The sequence below is a fragment of the Carcharhinus amblyrhynchos genome, chromosome 5 (genome assembly GCF_965287045.1).
Source record: "Carcharhinus amblyrhynchos chromosome 5, sCarAmb.v2.hapA, whole genome shotgun sequence".
Lineage (NCBI taxonomy): Eukaryota > Metazoa > Chordata > Chondrichthyes > Carcharhiniformes > Carcharhinidae > Carcharhinus > Carcharhinus amblyrhynchos.
The window spans coordinates 100,836,355-100,860,757 of NC_137328.1; the positions used below are offsets into that span (position 1 = coordinate 100,836,355).

The window sequence follows — 24,403 nt, forward strand, 5'->3', positions numbered from 1 at the left end:
AGGAGTAGGTCACCAGGCCCTTCAAGCCTTTCCTGCCATTCAGTACAATCATAACATGCCATCCTCAGCACCTTTTCTGGCCATTTCCCCACTGCCCTCTATTCCTCAATCTATCACATATGTATCCATCTTCACTTTAAATACTTATAATGATGAGCATGTTTTAGGAAAGTGAGTTGGAGACACAGCTATAGGGAGAGAGTTCCTGAGCTTGGGGCCCATAGCAACAATTATGAGTTGGAATGTGCCAGAATGAATGCAGATACCTCAAGAGGATTGAGGTTGGGAAAAATTATGCTGAGGACTTTGAAAAAAGGTGAGAATTTTAAAATCAAAACATTGCCTGAACATGAGTCAACATAAGTCAGCAATGCACAAGGGGAAATCAGACTTGCTGTGACTTAAGACATGAGCAAGTCTACAAACGTTGGCTCTATTCTCTCCCCACAAATGCTGTCAGACCTACTGAGATTTACCAGCATTTTATGTTATTGTTTCAGATTCTAGCATCTGCAGTTTTGGTCTTCTTAGAGTTGTGTTCAAGTTTACAGGGTCAGAGGGATGGTGATGGTATAATGTGGAAAGATAGCCAGGAGTACTTTGGAAGTCAAAGAACAAAGGAAATGATAGCACAGGAACAGACCATTCGGCCCTCCAAGCCTGCACTGACCATGCTGCCAAACTGAACCAAACCTCCCCACCCTTCCAGGGACCATATCCCTCTATTCCCATTCTACTCATGTATTTATCAGAACACCCCTTAATAGTCACCATCGTATCTGCTTCCGCTACCTCCCTTGGCAGTGAGTTCCAGGCACCCACCACCCTCTGTGTAAAAAAACTTGCCTTATACATCTCCTTTAAACCTTGCCCCTCGCACCTTAAACCTATGCCCCCTAGTAATTGACTCTTCCATCTTGGGAAAAAGCTTCTGACTATCCACTCTATCCAGACCCCTCATAATCTTGTAGGTTTCTATCAGGTCGCCCCTCGACCTCTGTCATTCCAGTGAGAACAAAGCAAGTTTCTTCAACTTCTCCCCATAGATAATGACCTCCATACCAGGCAACAACTTGGTAAATCTCTTCTGTATCCTCCCCAAAGCTTCCACATCCTTCTGGTAGTCTGGCAACCAAAATTGATTATATTCCAAGTGTGGCTTAACTAAGGTTCTATAAAGCTGCCACATGACTTGCCAATTTTTAAACTCAGTGCCTTGGCCAATGAAGGCAAGCATGCCATATGCATTCTTGACTACTTTCTCCCCCAGCGTTGCCACTTTCAGTGACTTGTGTACACCCAGATCCCTCTGCCTATCAATACCCTTAAGGATTCTGCCATTTATTGTATATTTCCTACCTGTATTAGACCTTCCAAAATGCATTACTTCACACTTGTCCGGATTAAACTCTATCTGCCATCTCTCCGCCCAAGTCTCCAACCGACCTATCTCCTGCTGTATCCTCTGATGGTCCTCATCGCTATCCGCAATTCCAAACTTTGTATCATCCGCAAACTTACTAGTGAAACCAGTTATGTTTTCCTCCAAATCATTTACATATATTACAAACAGCAAAGGTCCCAGTACTGAATCCTGAGGAATGCCACTTGTCACAGCCCTCCATTCAGAAATGCACCCTTCCACTGCTACCCTCTATCTTCTCTGACCATGCCAGTTCTGTATTCACCTTGTCAGCTCACCTCTGATCCCATGCAACTTCACCTTGTGTACCAGTCTGCCATGAAGGACCTACCTTCATCAATCATCTTCATCACTTCCTCGAAAAACTTGATCAAGTTCATGAAAAACGACCTCCCCTTCACAAAACCATGTTGCCTCTCACTAATACGTCCACTTATTTCCAAGTGGGAGTAAATTCTGTCTCAAACAATCCTCTCCAATAATTTCCCTACCACTGACGCAAGACTTACTGGCCTGTAATTATCTGGATTATCCTTACTACGCTTCTTAAACAAAGGAACATTGGCTATTCTACAATCCTCTGGTACCTCCCCTGTAGCCAGTGAGGATACAATGACTTCTTTCAAGGCCCCAGCAATTTCCTCCCTTGCCTCTCTCACTATTCTGAGGTATATCCCATCAGGCCCTGTGGACTTGTCTACCTTAATGTTTCTCAAGAATCCCAATACCACCACCTTTTTGATTTCAACATGACTCAAACTATCTACACAACCTTCCCCAGACTCATCATCCACCAAGTCCTTCTCTTTGGTTAAAACTGATGCAAAGTATTCAATTCACCCATTTCCTCTGGCACCATGTATAGATTCCCTCTCCTGTCCTTGAGTGGGCCAACCCTCTCCCTGGCTATCCTCTTGCTTTTTATATGTATAAAAAGCCTTGGGTCTTCCCTTAATCTTGCTGGCCAATGACTTTTCGTGCCCTCTTCCGTCCCTCCTTTCTCCTTACGTTTTTTCTACTTTCCACTTTCCTCGTATTCCACGCTTGTTTTGTGCGTTCTCAGCCTCCAAGCCTCGACAAATACTTCATTTTTCTCTCTGACAATCAAATCTCCAGGAAACAAAGCAGTTGAAACAAGGCAATGTTATAGAGGTGGATATATAGTCTTAGTGATGGCGCAAATGAGGTTGGAAGCTCACCATGGGATTAAAATTGACACCAAGGTTGCAAACAGATTGGCTTAATTCATATTGTTGCTGAGAAAATTAATGGAACTGGTAATTAGAATTTGGAGCAACATCTTCAGTTTTTCCATTATTTAGCTGGAGAAAACCTCTGCTCATCCAACACCTGATAATACAAAAGCATTCCAATAATTTCCAACGGTGGTGGAGGTGAGAGGTGGTAGTGAGCTAGAGCTGATTGTCATCAGCATATATGTGGAAATTAACACTGTGCCTGATAATGCCACTGTGAAGCAGATAAAGAATAGGAATTGGGGGACAGAGGTAACAGCGTGGAAGCAGGGAAAGAAGCCATGCAAATGATGTGGTGGTTATGATTCGCTAAAAAAACATATGACAGCAGTCCCATTCAGCTTGAAATAACGGAGAAGCATTGAAGGAGCATCTCAAAGGTTGCAGATGGTTCAAGTGGGATGTGGAACAAAATTTACATCTTCATTACAGTGACATAGGATGCCATTTGTGACTTCAATAAAAGCGGCTTTGGTGCTAAGGCAGGGAAGAAACCTGATTGGAAGGATTCAAACATGGAATTCCAGGGAAGATGGGCACAGATTTGGGATGTGACAGCTGATCCCAAGGGAAAAAGAGAGGTTAGTGATAAAATCATAGTTTACAAGGACGGAGAAGACAAGTACTTGTTCTATGGAGAGGAGTGATAATTGCAGATTTAAAGTAGAAAGGGTCAAAACCAAAGAGAGAACCATTTGCAATTTCAACTAAGCCAGGAGGAGATGTTAGCTGATCAACAGTTCAGTGGGAATAGGATCTGGGGAACAGGAGGTGGATCTCACAGACAAAATAAGATCAGAGAGGACATGAAGGAAGGAAACGAGGGAAAGATGAAAGTTCAGGGCTGAAGTTGATGTTCCAATACTGCAGTATGTGGGAACTCCTGTGAAACACTGATCCAGGGCAAACACATCTGCCATTAAGGGAATAGTGTTCCTGTTTCTGGAGAGAACTAGGGGGCACTATTTTAAAATTATGGGTCACCCTTCGAGGTCAGAGGCGAGGAGAAACCTTTTCTCTGCCTCAGGTGGTGGTGGTGGTGGTGGTGGTGGAAATGGGGTCCCTGAATATTTCTAAGGCAGAGGTTGATTGATTCCCTTGCCTAAGAAAAATCAAAGATTATCAGGGAGAAATGGGATTGTGAAACTCAACACAAACAGATCAGCCATTACCTTACTGAATGGTGGAGCAGGCTCATCAGGTCATAGGCCCACATCTACAAGTCTGTTGTCTATTTTGCTATTAATCTCACCATTATTTTGACAATTTTTATACCAAAATGTTATTGCTCAAATTCAAACCCCACCAAAAAGGTCACAATACCAATATAATTTGTAAATGATTTGAGATCCTCCATCTAGGCCCACTGCCTGACTGACTGAATTTGTTAAGACAACTTAAACAGAATTTTATCAGTTTTTGTTCAGTACCTTACACAGCAACTTGAGCATCAGTTTTGTTCAGATGACTGCACTCTTGCCCTTTGGTGAGAATGTTGCTTTCAAGCTATCCTTTAACTTTAGTGTTCAGGTACAACGTTAAATGGGAGGCTTGCTCTTTTAGAAGTGTAGAACCAAATATGCAAGTCCTTCTTCATCCAAACCCATTTGATTTGATACGAAATGTTTCTTCTCAACTTATTTAATATAGTTATAGCTGATTGGTCAACGCAGTGGGTGCCAAATGGTGCCAACGAAGCACTGTGATCCAGGTAAACATGTCATTTTAATTTCAGGTACAAGCAACATTTCACAGCAAATCTTCCAAGTCTTCTGCCACCAAAGGCAATGCACTCTTAAATTTCAGCACACACTAGCAGCAGGCAAAACCTTTGAAAATTTACTATGTTTGTAAATATTTTGTATTTTAGTAACGTGGAAATTTTCGAAACACAGAAAATCTTACATTTAACATTCAGAAAACAATTTCAATGATGATACAGATGGCCACAGTAAAATACTTAAGCCAAATGCTTTAAAATACACCAAACATTTTTTAATGATAGAAGATTATTTTCACACAGTACAAAGTTTCTACTATATACAGTTAGATTTATACATCTTCAAAAATCAGAAGCAAAATTAATTGCTCAGAAAACTTTTTGCAACATTAAGATTATGTGAACTCAGAACTAGTAACGGAGGTAATAGTCAGTGCTTAGCAGAAAATTTTAGTTCTACGTAACCATGCCAAAGAACTGCAATATCATCTTAGCAATTCTTTGAAACCATGATATCATGAAGATATAGAAATACACTTGCTGCAGATCACTTGGAGACGTTTAGTGCAGTTATTAACATTTATATGTTTCGCAATTATCTCAACATTAAGCAGCATACTGCTCTTCCTGTTCTAATTTTTGGAATAATTTCTTACTCCAAAACTGAGACTCCACCTCTCCATCTTTCCACAAAATTATGAGGTGATCTGTAGAACAGGTTACCATTCCATGGTCTTTAAAATATAGGAACATCTGAGAATTGACAAAAAGAAAAACATAATTTAAGAAGCATTCAATCAACTTGCTTATAGATGGTTAAAGGGAAATCAGCCAAAGCATTAGAATTTATTTTGAAGGTTCTTTCAATGAAAAGAAAACAGTGTGACAAAACTGTCAGGTATTTACTACACTTTAGAACAAACACTTCACATTTTACCAAATACACTTTCAGAATTACTCCAAGTATAATGGAACACAGGTTTAAGTAAAAGGTAGAAAAGATGGAATGAGTGCAATTGGTTACCTGCACAATGTACTGGAATGCATATGGTCTTTGCATGAGTTTAAACAAAACTTTTGTTCCGAATGCTTATTACTTATGGATATGAAGGAAACAATAGTGGAATTGTGATAAGGATCAACTATTTATGGATATGAATTGGTGAATTTACAGACTCAGTTGATAAGTTCATAAGACAACAACGAACAGATTTTAGGCACAGCAGAAAAAAAGCATGAGGATTGGTTCAAAAAGTAGGGAGATAGGACAAAGACTTCACTGCAAATAATGCAGTGGACTTTCAGATCTGGCTAACCATGGAGGATATGTGTAGGAAGAGAAAACACGCAATCTAAGCAGCATTACGGAATGAGGGTAACATGGGAGAGAAGAGAAAACAAGTACTTGGAGATTCAGCTGAGATAATTTTAAATAATTTTATCTCATGACCATGAACCAAGCAAGGCAGTAACTAGCTTTCCAGGTCCCAACATTATGCTCGAGGTAGATGTTGACTAGATGGTGAATAGGGCTTGTGGCAAGCAGAAAGTGCATGCAACTCTGACTTACCAATTTCATGGAAAAAGTGCAAATTCCAGATTGTTTTACAATTTAAGGTGTATGCCCATTCCTTGCTGCAATGCTGCGCTTGACCTCCAGCAAATTACCCACAGATATGGAGATAATTTGTAGAACAGACAGGAAATTACTTAAGCTATGCTGCCTTCAATACAAAACCACTCCAACCTCAGTCATTAAGCTTCACCATGCAGAGGACACTTGTTGTGCATGGTCACTCTGAAACTGAGCTCCAAATCATTATACACACCTCCAGGTCCAGCAAATTAAGGTCAGCATTACCAGCCTCCTCAGGTAGATGCCAACAGTTGCCCTCAAACAAAGCCCAGTTCATTTTGCCCCTACAATCTACCCTACAAACTTCATTACGTTGTCATCTCAAAAATCATTCAGAACTTTCCTATGTGTTGAACTGCAAGTACATCATTACCAGAGCTTAAGTCTAAATACCCAATTTCATACCATGTACATACTCCCTACAATGTCTATTCCCAAGTTCAATCAGAGAATTAGCCTTTATGTTTCATTTCTGGAAGAAAAATGAAACTAACATTTAGGTATAAGCAAAATGCTGAAAACCAAATATAAACTGGAAATGCTGGAAAATCTCAACAGGTCTGGCAGCATCTGTGGAGACAGAAACACACAGAGTTAATGTTTTGAGTCTATGCAAGTCATAAGACTCAAAACGTAGATGCTGTCAGAGCTCCTGAGTTTTTCCAGTATTTTTAGTTCTCACACTCTAAGGTAGCTTTGGAGATCACTACACCCTTTTCCACCCATCCCCAACCTAATGGGAAACACCGAAAAATTCCTTTGCAAAGTATCATGAGCAAAAATTCAGACTGAAGAAAAGCGCACGCTGCATGGTTACTTACCCGCACTGCTCCCGAATGGCCAATCAAATCACCAATTAACTCCAGAGACTTTAACACAGAACATTCCAGCTTGCGTTTTGCCATTTGGCTTTGCTGCTTGTTTGGCCTGCCAATTCCCCACATATTAAAAAGCCCTAAACAAATGCAATATAAAATCAGAACATTGCACATTTCAACTAACAGTCAATAAATGCAGACAAATGATGACTATCCATGCAAACAAAGGCAGTTGACCAAGTGTAATGTTAGTGCAGAGCCTTAATTGTCACTTAACAGTTGGCAAGAAGAAGGCTTCTCCTCTTGGGGATGAAAAAAGAAAATGCCAGTGTAACTTTGGCTTACTTGATACAACGTGGACTCTATCAGTCTACATCTATATATTTCAACAACTTGCTTTAACAGGGTGCAAGTCTCGTGTTAAAGTTGAACTTCCATGGCTATTTAGGGATTGGGTATCTCTTTTCAAATCGATGCTGGTTGAATAAAACTACTTGAAGAGAAAATTCTAGCACCCTTGAATAGCTCAAAAGCAAAACATACCACCCAATCTGCTTTGTTACTTTACTTTGCAGCTTAAACCAAACCTTTAGTCTGACACTGAAAAAAGTACTCTCATTGCACTTTGAAGTTTCCACCCAATTCTACTGTTTCTTTCAGCTATAAATTGGCCTAAATCAACAAAAAAGATCGCAGAATCTCAAGTGCAATTTGCACTTCAATGGAAGGAAACCTTTGGTATTAAGTTGGCCACAATCGAGGTAAATTAATTGCCATTGGGAATTTCCGCTAGCTGCATTGTGCTTGTGGACAGGCCTTCTGGGAGGGTTTAAAAATTAAACTGGTTATTCTTGGTGTAGAGAAATAAAAAGTACATTTTAAAAGCTTTGAAATATGATGTTTAAAGCACTGTCCAGCTGGTCTAGTTCATGGTTCACTTTGCATTTGCACAACTGAGTCTTAACAGAGACTGGGGAAACGTTTTGAACATATTCTTTGTTATATACATTCAAAAACATTTACTTAGAGCATGAAATTGACATGATTACTCATTTCGGTGGCCCAGAACTTCCTAGAAAGGTGTACCTGGGGAATAGCACTGGGGAATTTTACACTGTAAAAATCCGCACTTATATTGTGCCACAGAATGGCGCTATTCCTCAAAGCACCCTCAACAAAATAATGTAAAATTGATCAGAGCTCTGACTCCCTCCAGCCAGTCAAAGTAACAGCAATTGAAAATTACTAGTATTTGTACCAGTCCCCTTCTCAGCTCTTTAATGCTTAACAATAAATTTAATAGTTTCGATCTTTGAACAAAATTTATCAAAATATTTAACATCTTTTGTTGGGTTGAGTGTATATTGTGTGTATGATTTGCCTACACCCGCCATTGATGGAAGTTATTGGGCCACCTTGAGGCAGCTTGCCAGTTCCCTCTGGAACAATTTGGGTCAGGTGAATCAGCACTAATGCATCTTGGGGTCTGTGGGAAGCAAACAAGAGTTGTTAAGTAGTGGTACCTGTCACAGACACAACACTCCTGATTCTCCTATTGCCACATTAAGGTTAAAAGAGAAAGAAAACTCATGTTTCCATTATCAAGCACCATCAGTCCCTTTAATCGGCTGCCAAAATTCCACCAACACCTTGACCCTATTCCAACTATGGACATAAGAGCTGAATTAAAGGTGGGATGACAGTGACTGCTTTTTGCATCATAGCCATATTTGACTGAGTGCGGCACCAAGAAAGGCTAATAAAATTGGTCAATGTGGATCAGGAGGAAAGATCACAAGTGACTGGATTTGTTCCTGGAGGCCAATCAAATCAGCCCCAGGCATCACAGTAAGTGGTCTTTAGGGCAGAGTCTCAGGTACAACCATCTTTAGCTGCCAGATCAATGATCTTTCTGCCATCATATGGTAAAAAGTGGGGCTGAGGTCAATGACTGCAGTATATTCAGCTCCAATAACAATTCCTCAGATAATGAAATTGGATGAGCTAGGCAATATCAAGGCTTGGTCTGGTGTGTCAAATAACAGATGTGCCTTGCAAGTGCTAGGCAGTGACACTGCCAGCAAGAGAACCTAATCACTTCCTTTTACAATCAACGTCATCAACCTCATCAAATCTCTGATCAACAACATCCAGGGAGGTCACCATTAGGCAGAAATTGAACTAGACAAGCAGCATTCTAGACCACAGCCTTTGCATTCTGCTGTGAACAATTTATCTCTCAATTCCCGAAAGTCAGCAACATGGTGCAGGGGTCAAATTTCTGAACTCCATACCTAACAGCGTTATGGACTGCAACAGTTCAAGAAGGGAGTCCACTGCCATCTACTCAAAGATAACTAGAAATGGGCAATAAGTACCAGTTTTAGCAGCTGAATGTAATCTAACTATGCACATAATATAAAGCTACATTAACCTGATGTGGCAGGCTCAGCTGGAGGAAGCTCCTGTAATTCCCAGAGGCGAACACTGCCGTCCTCGGAACAGGAGACCAATTGGCTGCAAAACATATTCAAACGTAGGTAACATTACTTTAAGAGTATGGGCACATTCAAAAGCTACACTTAACAACACAAAGAAAGTTGGATTTGTTGTTAATTAACATATTAAATATTACTGCACATTACACAAGACTTTGAGCTTAGTAATAGCAAAACCTGTAGATGAGCAACATGTGACAGACATTTATGACAAGAAGATGCTAATTCAAGTTTCCACAGATTCAGTAAAATGGCAATCTATATTAAAAGTGATTGGATTTTTGCACAACTTCATTTTAAATAGAAATGGAGGGCTTTTTATGAACTGAATTTAACTGTGGTTCTACAGTACAAGACTATCTACATTTCCAAAGTGGCACTGCCATTTCTTCATTTAAAATTAATCAAAATTAATGTTGGTGCATCTTAAGAGAACTATGGAGATGCATTAAAATATAGACAGAAACAGAAAAACTCAAACTTTAATATCTTGTTTGCAATCATCCTTCTGCACTTTGTATTATCTAAGTGAATGCTGCTTTATCCATTGGAATTCAGTATAAAATTTGAGATCAAGTTCCATACTTATTTGGTAACTTGGCAATGTGCAACACGCGTGAATCATGTGCCAGTTGCTGGTACGCAATCACTGTTTTTGTCAGAAGATTATACACATAAATTCCAGTCCCAATGGCAGCAAAAATGTTCTGCAAGGAAAAAGAGGTACAAACTCACCATACACATTAATTGGTTTAACAGCACATTCTAATTAAAGCTTAGAATCTTTATATTGAAGAGTTACGGACACTGTGCAAGGATTGACTTAGTGAACAGTTTTGAAACAGACAAAATTAATCAGCATTAAAAAAAAATGGGGGCGGAGAGAGAAATAGGATTTTGGCAAAAGCTAAGTCATTTCCACTTTTATGTGATTCATTTAATTTTTTTTATTGTGATTCATTTAATTTTTTTTATTGTTCTCCCCATCATACTTTAGTCAAGAAAGGAGAAAAAAAAACTACCCAAATTTCATATTTCTAAATAAAGCTACTTACTACCAAGAGCAACATCAAGTTATTTTTCAATGGTCTAGTCATTAGACCATTGGAAAATAACAGGCCCTTTTCACTTTATTCTTAACACTGCCAAATCAGATTTATAATTAAACTTCAAAAGAAATCTGTTCTCGTATTAAATGTACGTGTTACCACATGGTTTTGAGATAAATGGCATTGAATTTCACGCTACCTCTCTATCCGAAGACAGATGATGAACGCAAGTTTCATGCTGATTTGGGGTCAGCGATATCTTTATTTCCGCAGGTTTGTCAAACTGTGGGGCAGCATTCCAGAACTGAGATTCAGATGCTAGAACTGACCAATCCAGACTGTCCCAAATTATTAACTCACCAACGTGGGATCCAGTTGCAAATGTATTATCTATTAATGGAAACATATTCACTCTGAATGAAACCAACAAAAACAAAAAATAAATTTGGTATCACAGCGAGTGGACAGCTCCATGATCTTAGCTGAGGCAAACACCTTAACTAGAACCTGCCAAGTTTTACTCTTTCATGGGATGTGGGGCTTGTTGGCTAGGCCAGCATTTATTGCTCATCCCTAAATGCTCTTGAGAAGATTGCAGTGAGCTGCCATCTTGAATGCTGCAGTCCATCTGGTGTACACCCACAGTGGTGTGAGGGAGTTCCAGAATTTTGACCAAACAACCATGAAGGAATTGCAATATATTTCCAAGTCAGGAAGGTGTGTGGCTTGGAGGGTATTCACAGGTGGTAGCGTTCCCATGCATCTGCAATTCTCAGCCTATGAGGTGGTATACATCGCAGATTTGAAGTTGCTCACAAAGAAGCCTTGATGAGTTGCCTCAGTATATCTTGCAGATGGTACACACTGCTGCCACTGTGCATTTGTGGAGGAGAGGGTGAACGTTTAAGGTAATGAATAGGGCACCAATTGATTGGGCTGATTTGTTTGGATGCTATCAAGCTTCTTGGGTATTAGAGCTACACGCATCCAGCATGCGGAGTGAATTCCATATACAATAACTTCACTGCAGTGTTAATGTAAGCCTACTTGTGACACTAATAAATAAATAAATAAATAAACTATAAGCCATCAAACTTCATACGTTTGGTCCAAGGCTGCAATGAGGTCAGGCGCTGACAGAGCCCAAACTAAGTGAGCGTCAGTGAGCAGGTTACTCTTGAGCAAGTGACACTTGGTAGCAATGTCAATGATACCTTCCATTACTTTCCTGATGATCAAGGATAGATGGGCGTGGCACAAATTGGTCAGGTTGGATTTGTCCTGTTTTTTGTGGACAGGACATCCCTCGACAATTCTACACCTCGTAGAGAATTTGGCGAACTGGTGCGACGACAATAATCTCTCCCTCAACGTCAACAAAATGAAGGAGATTGTCATCGACTTCAGGAAGCATAGTGGAAGACATGTCTCTATTTATATTGAAGGGGACAAAGTGGAAATGGTTGAGAGTTTCAAGTTTCTAGGTGTCCAGGTCACCAACAACCTATCCTGGGACCTCCATGCAGATGATATAGTTAAGAAAGCCCACCAATGCCTCTACTTTCTCAGGAGACTAAGGAAATTTGGCATATCCACTATGACTCTCACTAACTTTTACAGATACGCTCTTTCAGTTTGTATGGAATGGCTCCTGCTCTGTCCAAGACCACAATAAACTACAAAGGGTTGTGAACGAAGCCCAGTCCATCACACAAACCAGTCTCCCATCCACTGATTTGGTCTATACTTTCCGCTGCCTTGAAAAAGCAGACAACATAATTAAAGACCCCACATACCCCGGACATTCTCTCTTCCACCTTTGTTCATCAGGAAAAAGATATGAGTCTGAGGTCACCAACTGACTCAGGAACAGGTTCTTCCCTGCTGCCATCAGACTTTTGAACGGGCCTACCTTGTATTAAGTTGATCTTTCTTGACACTATAGCTATTAATGTAACACTACATTCTGTACTCTCTCCTTTCCTTCTCAATGTACGGTGATGCTTTGTCCGTATAACGTGCAAGAAACAGTACTTTTCACTGTATACCAATAGATGTGACAATAATAAATCAAATCAACAAACATTGCAGGGCAGCTGTGTTGTAGGTATAGTGATACAGCTTGGCTAGGCAAACTATTAGGTCTGGAGCACATGTACTATTGCCAAAATATTGTCAGGGCCCATATCCTTTGCAGTATCCATTTCTTGATATCATGTGGGGTGAATCAATTGTTTCAAGACTGGCATGTGTGATGTTGGGGAACTTTGTGGGGGGGGGGGGGGGGGGGAGGTGTTGCTGAGATGGATCACCAACTTGGTACTCTGTCTGACAATGGCTGCAAGTGCTTCAGCCTTGTCTTTTGTACGGGTGTGCTAGGCCTCCTCATCCTTGAAGATGGGGATATTTGTGGAGCCTCCTCTTCCAGCTAGTTGTTTAATTGTCCACCACTATTTACGACTTGTGGCAGGATGGCAGAGATTAGATTTGATCGTGGGTTGGAGGATTGCTTAGCTCTGTCTACCATATGCTGCTTACACTGTTGGGCGCAAGTAATCCTGTGTTGTAGCTTCACCACATCAACACTTCATTATTAGGTATGCTTGGTAATGCTCCTGGAATGCCCTCCTGCACATCTGGTACATAAGGTTGAATTCTTCTGAAAACCAATAATCTTAACAGGAATTCTACAAATCCTTAAAGTAAAGTTTATTTACACATTAGTCACAAGTAAGGCTTACATTAAAACTGCAATGAAGTAACTGTGAAATTCCTCTAGTCACCACACTCCAGCACCTGTGCGGGTCAATGCATCCACCAGCACGTCTTTTCAGATGTGAGAGGAAACCAGAGCATCTGGAGGAAACCCGCACAGACATGGGGAAAACGTGCAAATTCCACACAGATAGTGACCAAAGCCGGGAATCGAACCCAGTTACCTGGCATTGTGAAGCAACAGTGCTAACCACTGTGCTGCCACACTATGCCGACCCTTGGATCCTGCTGCTAAAATCAGCAAAAACACAACAACAGAAATCAGCAACATTACAGCAGAAACTAATTGTAGTAGTCTCCTCCCGAGATGACTCTAACCATCTAAACTATAGATAGTATGAAGACACAGCATCAAGTTAAGTTTTCATGGTACTGAAATCATCCTCCTCTGGGGATAAGAGACCAATCTCAGAGCAACCAAAGTTCTAGAGAGGGGAAGTCCTCAGAGACAAAGGAACAGAAGATGTAGAGTATACGATTTTAAATTTAAGGTATGGGGGTCCAAAATCCAGTATTGCTCAGTGAGGAAAGAGGAAATGATTGATCAGGATAATATAAGTTACACTTGTAATATTAGTTAGGTCCATTCTGCTCCGTAGTTCGATCAGAAACCTGACTGGAGAGGTTCATACATGGAGTTGTAGGTAAAGTAGCCATGGATTTAAAAAGGCAAAGAGTTCAAGATTTGAGCAATTGTACACTCCAGCCTCAATGAGTGTTTTTACGGAGTGGTAATGACAGCAGTTTTGATAGTACCTGAGAGAGAATCATAATAAAAGATAGCACAAGAGCCAGGAATGGAAGTTGAGTGGCTAGCAACTTATACAAAAAAAACAGGCCTAAGGGGAAAAGGAGGTGCTGTAGTATTGTTAATCAAGGAAGGTTTCACAACAGTGCTGAGTTGTGCTATAAAGGCAGTGGATCATGATGTAGAATCAGTTTGTGTTGAAATCATGAATAGCAGGGAAGGAAGACAAGGGTGGGAGTAATCCAGAGACTGAGAATGGGCTAGGGGAAGATGCACTTTTTTTTTTAAAGGCAGCTCAACTTTATAGCAGAGACTGAAGTTGTTGTTGCAGGGATTGATTCAAGGAATTTTGCCTTGATTGCTGCTAAAGGGTATCCTACGCTGAGGGCAATGTTGCTCCATATTGGAGGCACAGCCACAATGAACACAGAACTTGGACATGGTTACAGGAGAAGGCTAAGATCCCACTACTTAAGACTAACCAATAGTAGTATGTGCATATCACTGAAGCTACAAAATGTAGCCTATCAATCTGATGTTAATCACGTGTGTGTTGAATTTTAACAGTCTTCCAGTTCCAGTCTTGGTTAGTCTTAAGTAGCAGGATCTTAGCCTTCTCCTGTAACAATGTCCAAGTTCTGTGTTCATTGTGGCTGTGCCTCCAATATGGAGCATCAATGCCCTCAGCGTAGAATACCCATTAGCAGCAATCAAGGCAAAATTCCTTGAATCAATCCCCGCAATAACAACTTCACAAGTTTAACACAGGCTTTGCAGATTGCTACCGCCTCAGATTCCACTGCATGCCTTGACAGCCTTTGCACATCATTCCCTTCCACTATAAACAGTCAATGCTCAGTTGGGATTCTGCCCAAACAATTGGTTCCTAACCTCATTATAGTCCCATCCCAGTATAAGATTTACCTTAATAATGTTTGTTTTAAGGGTTTGTCTCTGTATTTTGCACGTTCTATAGTGCACTTTCTACACCCCAAGAAAAGTATTGAATCAAACTTACACACACCTCCAGCTGAGTAATGAACCATCAATTCAACCAAATCACATAACCCCCAGTGAAACAAAACTAATTTACCATTTACAGTGATTAGTGCTCTAATATCATCTTCATGGTTCGACAGTCTCCTCATCTCAATTATTTCCCAAGTTTCAGTTTCTGACAACAATGGTACCAGCTTGAAAATAACTGAAAATTGCAAAGTACAGTAATATTAAACAATCTAATTTAGATCAATTTTAAAAATGCAACAGCAAAAGCATAACCAATTTCTCTAGCAAGAACAATTTTGAATTAATATGAATAATTTTCAAGTTAGAATGTCAAATAAAAATGCAGTTCTGAATATATAATTATGCAACTTTACTAAAAGTCTTACCTACATCCTTCCTGACCACTGCAGCAATGCTGTTTTTTGGTAGTTCTATCATTGAGCTTACATCTGTTTAAAAAATATAAAAACAGATAGAAAGAGCTATCTTAGAGTTATGTTTAAGTGTGCTAGGTAGCAGATAAAGTATCAGTCACTTGGTAGTACAGAACTTGAATATTGTTGAGAAGAAAGCCATGTTGCTATTATTCTGTCTTGCATTCATTAGGACGAACACAAGAATGTCAAATTTTAAACAATCCTAACTAAACCAAACTAAACTAAACTTCGGGAGAAAAGAGTATTGACCAGTTCATAAGTCAACTGACTGGCTACGTGTTGCCACAGAAAATGCAATGGGGAGCAATAGGCTGTCCAAGCTACCCAGGATTCCAAAATATCTAGCCTTGGCCCTTTTCTATTTCTCTTCTGTGTGCTACCTCTCAGTGATACTATCCCAAAACCCGCCAAGGATGTATGTGGAACAACACTTAGTTCTATCTCACTACCAACACCTTGAACCCTCAGCTATCTCTGTTTGGCTAACATCCAATATCAGAGTAGAAACAGCCTCCGAATTGAATAGTGGAAAGACTAAAGCCATGTGCCAAAACCTTGATGCCATTCACGGCAGTAGAACATTACATTCCCAGCAACAGTGCACGCCTGCCACAAATTTCCCAGTGGAGAGGGTGTGTTCAATAGGAAACCTCATTTACAAATGGCAGGTCTACAAGATCCCACTGCTATCTAGCGCCACACTGCCTCCTGACACCACAAAAACATGTCACAGAGGGGAGAGTAAAATCCTACCATTGTCTTTGGTTTTCACCTCCGTAACATCAGTATACTCAGGGATTCCCTCAAGTTACCTACTGCTCAATTCCTCCATTTGTTTATTTGTTAACTGTAGTTAACTGTTCCAATGCTCTCATTGCCAAACTCCCATTTTCCACTCTACATGAACTCATTCCACTCATCCAAAACTTAGCTGCTTGTTATATTAACTCATTCCAAATCTGACTCACCCATCACCTTTGTTTTTTCATTCACTTATGGAATGAGAGTTTCTTCGAATAGGCCAGCATTTGCTGCCCATTCCTAATTACCCTGAGAAGATGACGATGAGACATCTTCCTGAATTGCTGCATATCATGCAGGTACATCTACAATGCAAGGATTTTGATCCAGCAGTAGTGGATTTCAAAGTCTCCCTGGTAAATGTCTCCAACAGAAGCCTGCAGGGATTGGTGCTCTCTTGCAACCACTGCCCTTGTCCCTCTTGATGAAGGAAATCAGGGGTTTAGAAAGTGTTCACCAAGAAAGTTTTCCGAGTTGCTGCAGTGCATCTTCTAGTTGGTACACACTGCGCCCCAGTGGTGGAGGGAGTGAATGTTTAAGATGATGGATGAAGTGCCAACCAAGTGGACTGCTTTATCCTGGATTATGTGGAGATTGGAGTGTTGTTGGTGCTTTCATCACAGTCTTGACTTGTGCCTTTTGGATGTGAACAAGCTTTTGACTGTAAGGGAACGAGTTACACACCACAGAAATCCCAGCCTCTGGCCTACCCTTGTAATCAGTGTTTATGTGGCTGGTCCAGTTAAGTTTCTGTTCAATGCTAAGCCCCTTAAAAACATAGGAACTAGAAGGAGTAGGCCATTCAGCCCTTCCAGCCTGCTCCGCCATTCATTTTGATCAGGCTTGATCATCGAATTCAATATCCTGATCCCCTTTTACCCCCAAGAACTATATCTAATTTCTTCTTGAAATCATGCACCTATCCATCTCAACACATTACCTGCAATCTCATGTGCTTTAACTTTACACAGTAGTCTGTTATGACAGACTTTGTCAAAAGCCTTCTGAAAGTCCAAATAAACCACATCCACTGGTTCTCCTCGGTCAATTCTACTAGTTACATCCTCAAAAAATTGCAATAGATTTGTCAAGCATGATTTCCCCTTTGTAAATCCATGCTAACTTTGTCAAATTATACCACTGCCTTCCAAATGCTGAATTATAAAATCGTTGATAAAGGACTCTAGCAATATTTCCAGTACTGGCATTCGGCTTACTGGCCTATAGTTCCCTGTTTTCTCTCTACCTCCCTTTTTGAATAGCAGGTTTACATTAGCTATCCTAACCAGCCCAGAGTTCAAAGAATTTTGGACAATAACCACCACTGGAGCCATTTCCAGCACTATTTCCTTAAGTACTCTGGGGTGAAGATTATCAGGACCTGGAGGTTTATCCACCTTCAATCCCACCAATTTCCCCAAAACCATTTCTCTAATTTTGACTTCCTTCAGCTCCTCACTAAAACTTGTTTCTCTCAGAACTTCTGGCACACTACTCATGTCTTCCTTTATGAGGATTGAAGCAAAGTACAAATTTAATTCCTCCTTAGGATGGGGATGATGGAAAAAAACAGCGATGGTAATGCTTAATGCTGTTGGACATCAAGAGGTGATGGTTATATTCTCTCTTGTTGCAGATGGCCACTGCCTAGCAGTTCCTGAGGAATTTTTATTTTTCAAATCCAATCTGATCAATTATCGTCCCATTAGTCTTAATCATTGGCAAAGTGATGGAAGGTGACAGTGACAGGCAGGGCTGGAGGGACTCTCCACTGGTTGCAGTCATATGTGGTACGATGGAAGATGGATGCAATTGTTGGATGTCAATTATTTCAATCCTGGGCCATCACTAAAGGCGTTTCTCAAGATAGGTCTTCGGCATAATCATTTTCATTTGACATTTCATGTGACAAGTGGCCTGTGACATTTGTGCCACACAAGTGCCAGGCAATGGCTCTTAAGGAAGCCATTTGATCATGCCAACCAACAAGTAACCATCTTGCCTAATCCCACTTTCCAACACTCGTCCATGGCCTTGTACATTATGGCATTTTATTTGCATATCCAATCACTTGTTAAACATACCAAGGATATCTTTCAGGGTAGTACACATAGACACTACTACACTTGGATATTTTGTACATTATGACACAGATGCCAGTATCATAGCTGTACTGGAACAGTTTAGCTACTTCTGGAGCATAAGTCTTCAGGTGGAATGTTGTCAGGCCTCTAGCCTCTCAGTGCCTTCTTGGTAGCATGTAGAGTGAATCAAATTGGTTGAAGATTGGCGGTTGTGACTCTGGGGCTTCAGGTTAGGCAGAGATGGATCGTCCACTGGCACTTCTGGCTGAAGATTGTTGTAAACTTTAAAGCTGGTCTTCTGCACTGGCACACTGGTTTCCCCATCATGTTTGTGAAGCCTTCTCCTCTGGTTAGTTGCCCACCAATGCCAACTAGATGCAGCAGAACTGCATAGCTTTGATCTTTTCCATTATTTGCAGGCAAGTAGTCCATTGCTGCAGCTTTATCACATAGGCATTTCATTTGTAGGTAAGTCTGCTGCTGCTTCTGGCATGCTTTCCTGCACTCATAATTGAGCTAAGATTGATCCCCTGGCCTGATGATAATGGTAGAGTGAAGGATATGCCAAACCATCAGTTTACACATTCTGGCTGACGCAATTCTGCTGATGCTAATGGCATGTAACATTTCATGGATTTTGAGCCGCTAGATCTGTTCTAAGCTACCGTATTTCACGTGGTGTTAACGCTGTACAACACAACGGAGTGTTTCCTCAGTGTCAAGATGGGATTCATCACCACAAGGGGTGTGCAGTCATCATTCCTACTATCACTGGCATGGGCAGATTTATCTGCAACAGGCAGACTGGCAAGTACAAAGTCAAATAGGATTCCTGCCTCTTGTTGGTTCTCTCAATCTGACAAATGTGTCCTTCATGAGCAAGCCCTTAGTGCTTTAAAGCCACACTTGGTGATGGATATTAAAAGCCCACAACTACTAACTCTATACCCTTTGCTACCCTCAGTACTATTTCCAGTGGTGTTCAACATGGGGTCGTCCTGATTCACCAGGCTGGGGAAGGCAGTCGGTAGCAAAGTGTAGGGTTCTTTGCCCTGGGTTTGCCAATCTTCACAGACATCACTTCAGTTTTAGAATCTTCATTCTTGTTCTCAATTCCCTCTATGGCCTCACCCTTCCTGATTAGTGTTGCCTCCTCCAATTGTAAAAACCATTGAAATATCTCCAATTCTAACTGCCTGAGCTTCGCTGATGTCAATCACTCTACAATAGGTAGCTGTGCTTTCAGCTGCCTTGGCCCCAAGCTCTGAATTCCCTCCCCACAGCTCCCTCTCTGCCTTTTCTTCCATTTAATATACTGTTAAAAATCTACCCCTTTGATCAAGCTTTTGCTCATCTTTCTTGATTTCTCTTTATAGGTCCGAGTTTACAAAATTTCAAAAATGTTATTATTGATATCATTCGTTAAATATGTTCCAACATTTGTGAAATGTCCTATATAAATGTAAGCTGTTGATATTGGTGTAACAACAGTTAATATAACTTCATACTATATCTTCCCATGTAAAATTGGTGCTAAGAACAATTCTATCAAGCCAGTTTCTTGAAAGATTATCTTGGAAAGGAATATATTTGCCATAAAAAGTGAAATATGTAAGGGAATGTATGAAAAACAGCAATATTTTCAAATACCTGCATCTTTAAAGCAAGCTGTTTTGCAGAGCAATTCTGCTTGACAGTTCCAAGTGCATATTTTGTCCCCTCCAGACAGCCACACATCAAGTCTTTCAATAATCATCAGACACTATCAAAATAAACCAAACAATAAAGTTACAAACATGATGAATTTCATCTCTTTAGTCTGTGGTGGACTTATCCTTGCACAACTTTTTTTTTAATTATTCTTTCAGGGGATGTGGGCTTCACTGGCTAGGCCAGCATTTATTGCCCATCCTTAATTGTCCTTGACAAAGTGGTGGTATGAGCTTTTTTGAACCACTGCAGTTCATGTAGTGAAGATATACCCATACTGTTGTTCGGAAGAGGGTTCTAGGATATTGACCCAATGACAGAGAAGGAACCACAATATTGTTCCAAGTCAAGATGGTCTGTGTCTTGGAGGTGGTGGTGTTCCCATGCATCTGTTGCCCTGGTCCTTCTAGGTGGTGGAGGTTACAGGTTTGGAAGGTGCTGTTGAAGGAACCTTGGTATGTTGCTGTAGTTTATCTTGTACATAGTACACGCTGTGGCCAATGTATATCAGTGGCAACAGGGGTGAATGCTGAAGGTGGTAGACGCCAATAAAATGGGCTGATTTAGTGTTGTTGGAGCTACACTCATCTAGGAAATGGAAAGTATTCCATCACACTTCTACTTATGCCTTGCAGATATATACATAAAGCAATTTTACTGAAATATAGCTTCAAAATTAAATATAAAATCAAATTCCTAGCCATGTCCCTAAACTGATGTTCAGCCTGGGAACTTTCTGCTACTTCAGTCTGTCCAATACAGGAGCGGGGTAGAGGGAAACAATATATGAACATCAAATCCTTGAGTCATTTACTTTAAAATGTGCCATTCTTTCAACCAACTGCAATAATAACTGATTAGAAAAGCCTGATTCCTGATAAAAGTAAGATTATGAGGGGCATGCACAGAGTGGACAGTCAGAAGCTTTTTCCTAGGGTGGAAGAGTCAATTTCTAGGAGACATAGAACATCGAACAGTACAGGCCCTTCGGCCCTCGATGTTGTGCCGAGCTATATCCGAACCCAAGATCCAGCTATCCCACTCCCTATCATTCTGATGTGTTCCATGTGCCTATCCAATAACTGCTTGAAAGTTCCTAAAGTGTCCGACTCCACTATCACAACAGACAGTGCATTCCACACCCCAACCACTCTGAGTATAGAATCTACTTTGGACATCCGTCCTACAGGTTTAAGGCGTGAGGGGCAAGGCTTAAAGGAGATGCCGACATTTTTTTTTACACAGAGAATGGTGGGTGCCTGAAACTCACTGCCAGGGGAAGTAATGGAAGCAGATACAATAGCGACTTTTAAAGGGGCATCTTGACAAATACATGAAAGGATGGGAATAGCAAGATGTGGTCGCTGGAAAGGTCAGGGGTTTTAGTTCAGTCAGGCAGCATGATCGGTGCAGGCCTGAGGGCCGAAGGGCCTATTCCTGTGCTGTAATAATCCTATTCAATTGAAGAGCTAGTAGCATTGCAGCTGCAAAAGGCCAAATAGCCATCTGCTGTGTAGACATTTTTGTGATTTTATGAGCAAATTTGAGATCACTGCAAACCCAAGCCAACAACCAGAAAAATATTAGCAGAAACTGCTATTAACACTAAAAAGATTAGGCAATACTTGTGGAGAGAGGAATGCAACACTGATGTTTTAGGCTCTATACCCTTTTGTTAGAAGCAAAACAAAAAGCCTGCAGTTTGATACATTTGAAAAGAAGGAAAAAGGGATTTTTCTTAAAGCGCAAACTGAGTGCCAGAACAAGTATGAAATAAGGTGAGTCAGTCCTGAAGAGAAATGTCAAGGGCACGGATGTGGCAGTACCTAATGGCAAGGATGACTCTTATGGAGTGCTGTCAGTACTGATCAGAGTAACACTGAATTACACAGTGATCTGTGATCACAGACAGCAACAGATGGGGTAGAATTTCAACTGGTATCCTTGTGGAATGAGTCACAAAGAATGGGGAAGTATGAAGCATAGGCCTGAAAGAATTAAGGGGCAGAGCAGTTAGAGAGGATAAAAAATTCAAGGCCCTGTGAACAGGCTTCAATTGGACAGCCCAGAGGTAAACTGGTGACAGGCAATTTCATTAAGTTGAGACATAACATGCCAAAAGTGGACAAAAGTGGATTTTCCTTCTCAAAGGGAAAAAAGGACAGGACTCTCAAATCTAGTGGCCAATGGAATCGAAAAAATGCAAGGATAAAATTAAAAAGCAAATTAGGGAAGTAAATCAAGAGCTCGAAAAACATCGACAAGTAAAATTCAAAGAACCCCAAGATACTTTTATACATAAAGAACAGGAGAATAACAAATAAGGCTAATTAGACACTAAAAAGCTAAGCTGTGTGTGAAGATGAAGGATGTGAGACAAAGCAGATATTTTGGTCAAATGGGAGAATGAAATAATGGATGAGATAAACAGCTGAGAGAAAATATGAAGGCTGTTAATATTCTTGAAAGGGGATAGATCAGCAGACCCGGATGAAATATATCCTAGGCCACAGGAAGCAAGGGAAAAAATAATGGAAACTTTGAGCATCATTTGCAATCCTCTCTGCCTACAGGCATGGTTCTAGAGGACTGCTGACATTGTACTATTGTGTTAAAAAGGAGGAAAAGATAACCTGAGCCTGAGTAACAACAGGCTAGTCAACTGAATCTTTGTATGGACAGATTCCTGGAAAATAATCTGAGAAAGAGTACAAGCTGTAATATTGAAAAGGACAGATTAAATCAAGGACAGAGACATGGCTATTTTAAGGAACGAATGTGGCTAACTAACTTGATTGATTCGTTTTAAGGTGGTCACGAGGAGGGTCAATGAGGGCCAAACGCATTTGACATAAACTACACTTGGCATACTAATTAGAAATTTAAAAGCTCATGGGATCTAAGGGAAAGTGGCAAGCTGGATCCTGAATTGACTTAGAAACAGAAAGAACATAAGAACATAAGAAATAGGAGCAGGAGTAGGCCATCTAGCCCTCCGAGCCTGCCCCGCCATTCAATAAGATCATGGCTGATCTGAAGTGGATCAGTTCCACTTTCCCGCTTTCTCCCCATAACCCTTAATTCCCCTGTCTATCAAAAACCTATCTACCCGTGACTTAAATATATTTAGAAAGGTAGCCTCCACCACTTCAACGGGCAGAGAATTCCAGAGATTCACCACCCTTTGAGTGAAGAAGTTCCTCCTCAACTCTGATCTAAACTGTCCCCCCGCCCCATCTTGAGTCTGTGTCCTCTAGTCCTGCTATCTTTTCTAAGCGGGAAGAATCTCTCTACCTCTACCCTATCCATCCCCTTCATTATCTTATACGTCTCTATAACATCCCCCCTCATACCTCTAAACTCCAACGAGTACAGGCCCAAGCAGAGGGTTATGGCCAATGAGTGCTTTTGTGAATGGAAGACTCTTACAGCGAGGTCCTGCAGAACTCAGTACTGGGTCCCTTGCTGTCTGTACTGTATAATGATATAGACTGAACTGTTGTGGACATGATTAAGAATTTATAGATGATATAAAAATTCACTCTGAGGTTGACAATGAGGAAGAAAGCTGTGCAAAGCTGCAGGAAGATATCAATGGACTGGTTAGATGTATAGAAAAAATGATGAATGGAATTCAATCTGGAGGAATTTTAGAAGGTCAAACAAGGCAAGGGAACACATAAAAAATGGCAGAGTAACTTGGAAGTGCATGTTCGCAAAGCCCTGAGGGAAAGTTAGATGAGGTGGTCAAGGCAGCATATAGGATATTTTCCTTTATCGGCCAAGTCATAGAATACAACAGTAGCGGTGTGCCTCAGGGATCAGTGCAGGGCCCACCATTATTTGTCATTTCTATTAATGATTTGGATGAGAATATAGGGGGCATGGTAAGTTTGCAGATGACACCAAAATTGGTGGCATGGTGGATAGGGAAGAAAGTTATCTTCAATTGTAGCGGGATCTTGATCAATTGGGCCAGTGCACTGACAAATGGAGTTTAATTTAGACAAATGCAAGGTCGTGCATTTTGGTAGATTGAACCAGGGCTGGATTACGCAGTTAATGGTAGGGCGCTGGGGAAAGTTACAGAACAAAAGGATCTCGGGGTACATGTTCATAGTTTCTTGAAAGTGGAGTCACAGGTGAACAGTGGTGAAGGCGGCATTCGGCGTACTTGGTTTCGTTGGTCAGAACATCGAATACAGGAGTTGGGACATCTTGTTTAAGACATTGGGAAGGCCACACTTGGAATACTGTGTGCAATTCTGGTCACCCTATTATAGAAAGGATATTATTAAACTAGAAAGAGTGCAGAAAAGATTTACTAGGATGCTATCAGGACTTGATGGATTGAATTATAAGGAGAAGCTGAATAGACTGGGACTTTTTCCTCTGGAGCATAGGAAGCTGAGGGTGACCTTATGGAAGTCTATAACATAA

At 40.7% G+C, this 24,403-nt stretch overlaps 1 protein-coding gene across 3 annotated transcripts in view; it reads right to left on the reverse strand.

Moving 5' to 3' along the window:
• Nucleotides 1–4,504: 4,504 nt before the first annotated feature.
• The window catches only part of wdr41 (WD repeat domain 41), a 51,821-nt gene continuing 31,922 nt past the window's right edge, over nt 4,505–24,403 (reverse strand). For 2 of the 3 annotated variants that reach the window (XM_080189329.1, XM_080189331.1), the window contains 8 exons: nt 19,904–20,015; nt 15,318–15,380; nt 15,017–15,127; nt 10,600–10,790; nt 9,937–10,058; nt 9,288–9,370; nt 6,857–6,990; nt 4,505–5,152 (listed from right to left, as the gene is read on the reverse strand). In XM_080189329.1, the coding sequence (XP_080045455.1) occupies nt 5,006–5,152; nt 6,857–6,990; nt 9,288–9,370; nt 9,937–10,058; nt 10,600–10,790; nt 15,017–15,127; nt 15,318–15,380; nt 19,904–20,015 (963 nt within the window). In that variant the 3' untranslated portion in view covers nt 4,505–5,005. The remainder of the gene's footprint in view (nt 5,153–6,856; nt 6,991–9,287; nt 9,371–9,936; nt 10,059–10,599; nt 10,791–15,016; nt 15,128–15,317; nt 15,381–19,903; nt 20,016–24,403) is intronic. The other variant, XM_080189330.1, reaches the window with a different exon arrangement.